The sequence below is a fragment of the Priapulus caudatus genome, unplaced genomic scaffold (assembly GCF_000485595.1).
Source record: "Priapulus caudatus unplaced genomic scaffold, Priapulus_caudatus-5.0.1 Scaffold4580, whole genome shotgun sequence".
NCBI lineage: Eukaryota > Metazoa > Priapulida > Priapulimorpha > Priapulimorphida > Priapulidae > Priapulus > Priapulus caudatus.
The window spans coordinates 2,097-4,067 of NW_014581641.1; the positions used below are offsets into that span (position 1 = coordinate 2,097).

A 1,971-nucleotide genomic window follows, 5' to 3' on the forward strand; every position below is an offset into this window, starting at 1 on the left:
AGTAGAGGTAAGCAGTCGTCACCGCCGCACGCTGCAATTCATAGCCTAGTAGAAATGTACCACTCACAGCCTAGTAGAGGTGTACCATGCACTCACAGCCTAGTAGCGGTTTACCACTCACAGTGTGTGCCTAGTAGAGATGGCACACTGCTTTTTGCGATTTTTTTGCGATTTATGTGAATTTTCTCGTAACTAAAACAACGCAACGTTCCCGTCGACGTTCCACGAGAGAACACCAGCTTTATAGCACCAACGTTGGAACTTTTATTTCCGACACGACGCTGATGGTCGCGGCGCCCCCTTTATTTTCCAGGTGCTGTCTCCGCGGATGGACATCGGGATCTATGCTAGCAGCAAGCGCGCCAAGAAGAGGTTCAAGGAGGAGAAGGAGAGGGACAAGGATTCGCACCCGGCCGGAGGGGAGAGCAAGGGGGACGATTCCCGGGATCCGGCGGCCGTGGTGAGTCATAGCGGTGTTTACGCTGCACCCCCATGTTTACACTGCATCATTCCTCTAGTAGGGCTAACCCCCAGATATACTCTGAGCTGCACCGCCAGTGTTGACGCTGCTCCGTGCCACTAGTAAAGCTAACGTTTCACCCAAGGATAATATGAGCTGCATCCCTATGTTTACCCCCGCACCATTCCACTAGTAGGGCTAACGTTTCACTCTGAGATACTCTGAGCTGCACCCTCAGTGTTTACGCTGCTCCATGCCACTAGTAAGGCTGCAGCGCTATGTTTACCCCCGCACCATTCCACTAGTAGGGTCTAACGGCATGCTTCCATTTCTCGCCGGTAGGTGGCGGCGTTCAAGGCGGCCGAGGCGGCGGAGATTGACGCGATGGCAGAGCTGAGGATCAGGAATCGGCTGAAGCAGTACGAGGACAAGGGCGAGGCGAAGTACTGCGTGTGCCGCAAGGGTCGCGGCGGCTTCATGCTGCACTGTGAGCTCTGCCAGGACTGGTTCCACAGTGAGTTATATACGTACTGTCTGTGTCTCACTCGCTCTCTCTGTCACTCTCTTTCTTTCTCTTCTCGGTCGCTCCATTCGTAGCTGCGTCGGCCTCTGCCTCTCTCTCTCCTCTCTCAATCCCTGCTCATCTCTCCCCCCTCCGGCACCCTCCTCCCTCCCTCCCCTCCCTCGCCTCCTCCCAATCTCGGGGTATTAGGCTCTGGCTCTCTCTCTCTCTCTACTCTCTCTCTCTCCTACTGTCTGCTCCTCTCCCGTCGCTCTCTCTCTTTCTCTCTCGCCATCCGATCTCTTTCTATCTATTCTCTCATCTGTTTCTCTCTGTGTATCTCTCCCCTTCGCTGTGTGGCTCTGTCTCTCCCTTTCTCTCTCCACCCCTCTCTGTGTACTTTCTCTTTCTCTCCATCATATCTCCTCTTTCTCCTCTTCTAGTCTCTCCTTTGTCGTTTCTCTATGAGATCTCTCTTTCTCTCTCTATCTCTCTTTCTCTCTCTATCTCTCTTTCTCTCTCTATCTCTCTTTCTCTCTCTATCTCTCTCTCTCTCCCCATCTCCTTATGTATTCCTAACCCTAACCATAACCCTAACCCTAACCCTAACCCCAACCCTTACACGTATAGTACGGTCATCCTCGCTCCCTCATCTCCGCTTGCAGGTGCGTGCGTGCCGCTGCCCAAGGTCGGCATGCAGAAGAGCCGGCTGACGACGACTGCCGCGCTGCAGGTGGTCAAGGACCTCAAGTTCCTGTGTCCGCTGTGTCTGCGCTCGCGCCGGCCTCGCCTGGAGACGATCCTCTCGCTGCTCGTGTCCCTGCAGAAGCTTCCCGTGAGGCTGCCGGAGGGAGAAGCTCTGCAGTGCCTCACGGAGCGCGCGATGGGCTGGCAGGTAGGTGGTGGCAGGGTGTGAAGCGAGGGTGAGAGATGTGAGGAGAGAGAGGGAGAGATGTGAGGTATGGGGAGAGAGAGAGATGTGAGGTATGGGGAGAGAGAGATGTGAGGT

The 1,971-nt window shown here is 54.9% G+C and overlaps 1 protein-coding gene across 1 annotated transcript in view; it reads left to right on the forward strand.

The window, feature by feature from the left end:
• LOC106819811 (lysine-specific demethylase 5A-like) overlaps positions 1–1,878 on the forward strand; it is a 3,960-nt gene extending 2,082 nt beyond the window's left edge. Inside the window, exons 2-4 of the mRNA XM_014824394.1 lie at positions 314–460; positions 803–974; positions 1,628–1,878. Of these exons, the coding sequence (XP_014679880.1) occupies positions 329–460; positions 803–974; positions 1,628–1,878 (555 nt within the window). The 5' untranslated portion in view covers positions 314–328. The remainder of the gene's footprint in view (positions 1–313; positions 461–802; positions 975–1,627) is intronic.
• The last annotated feature ends 93 nt before the right edge of the window (positions 1,879–1,971 follow it).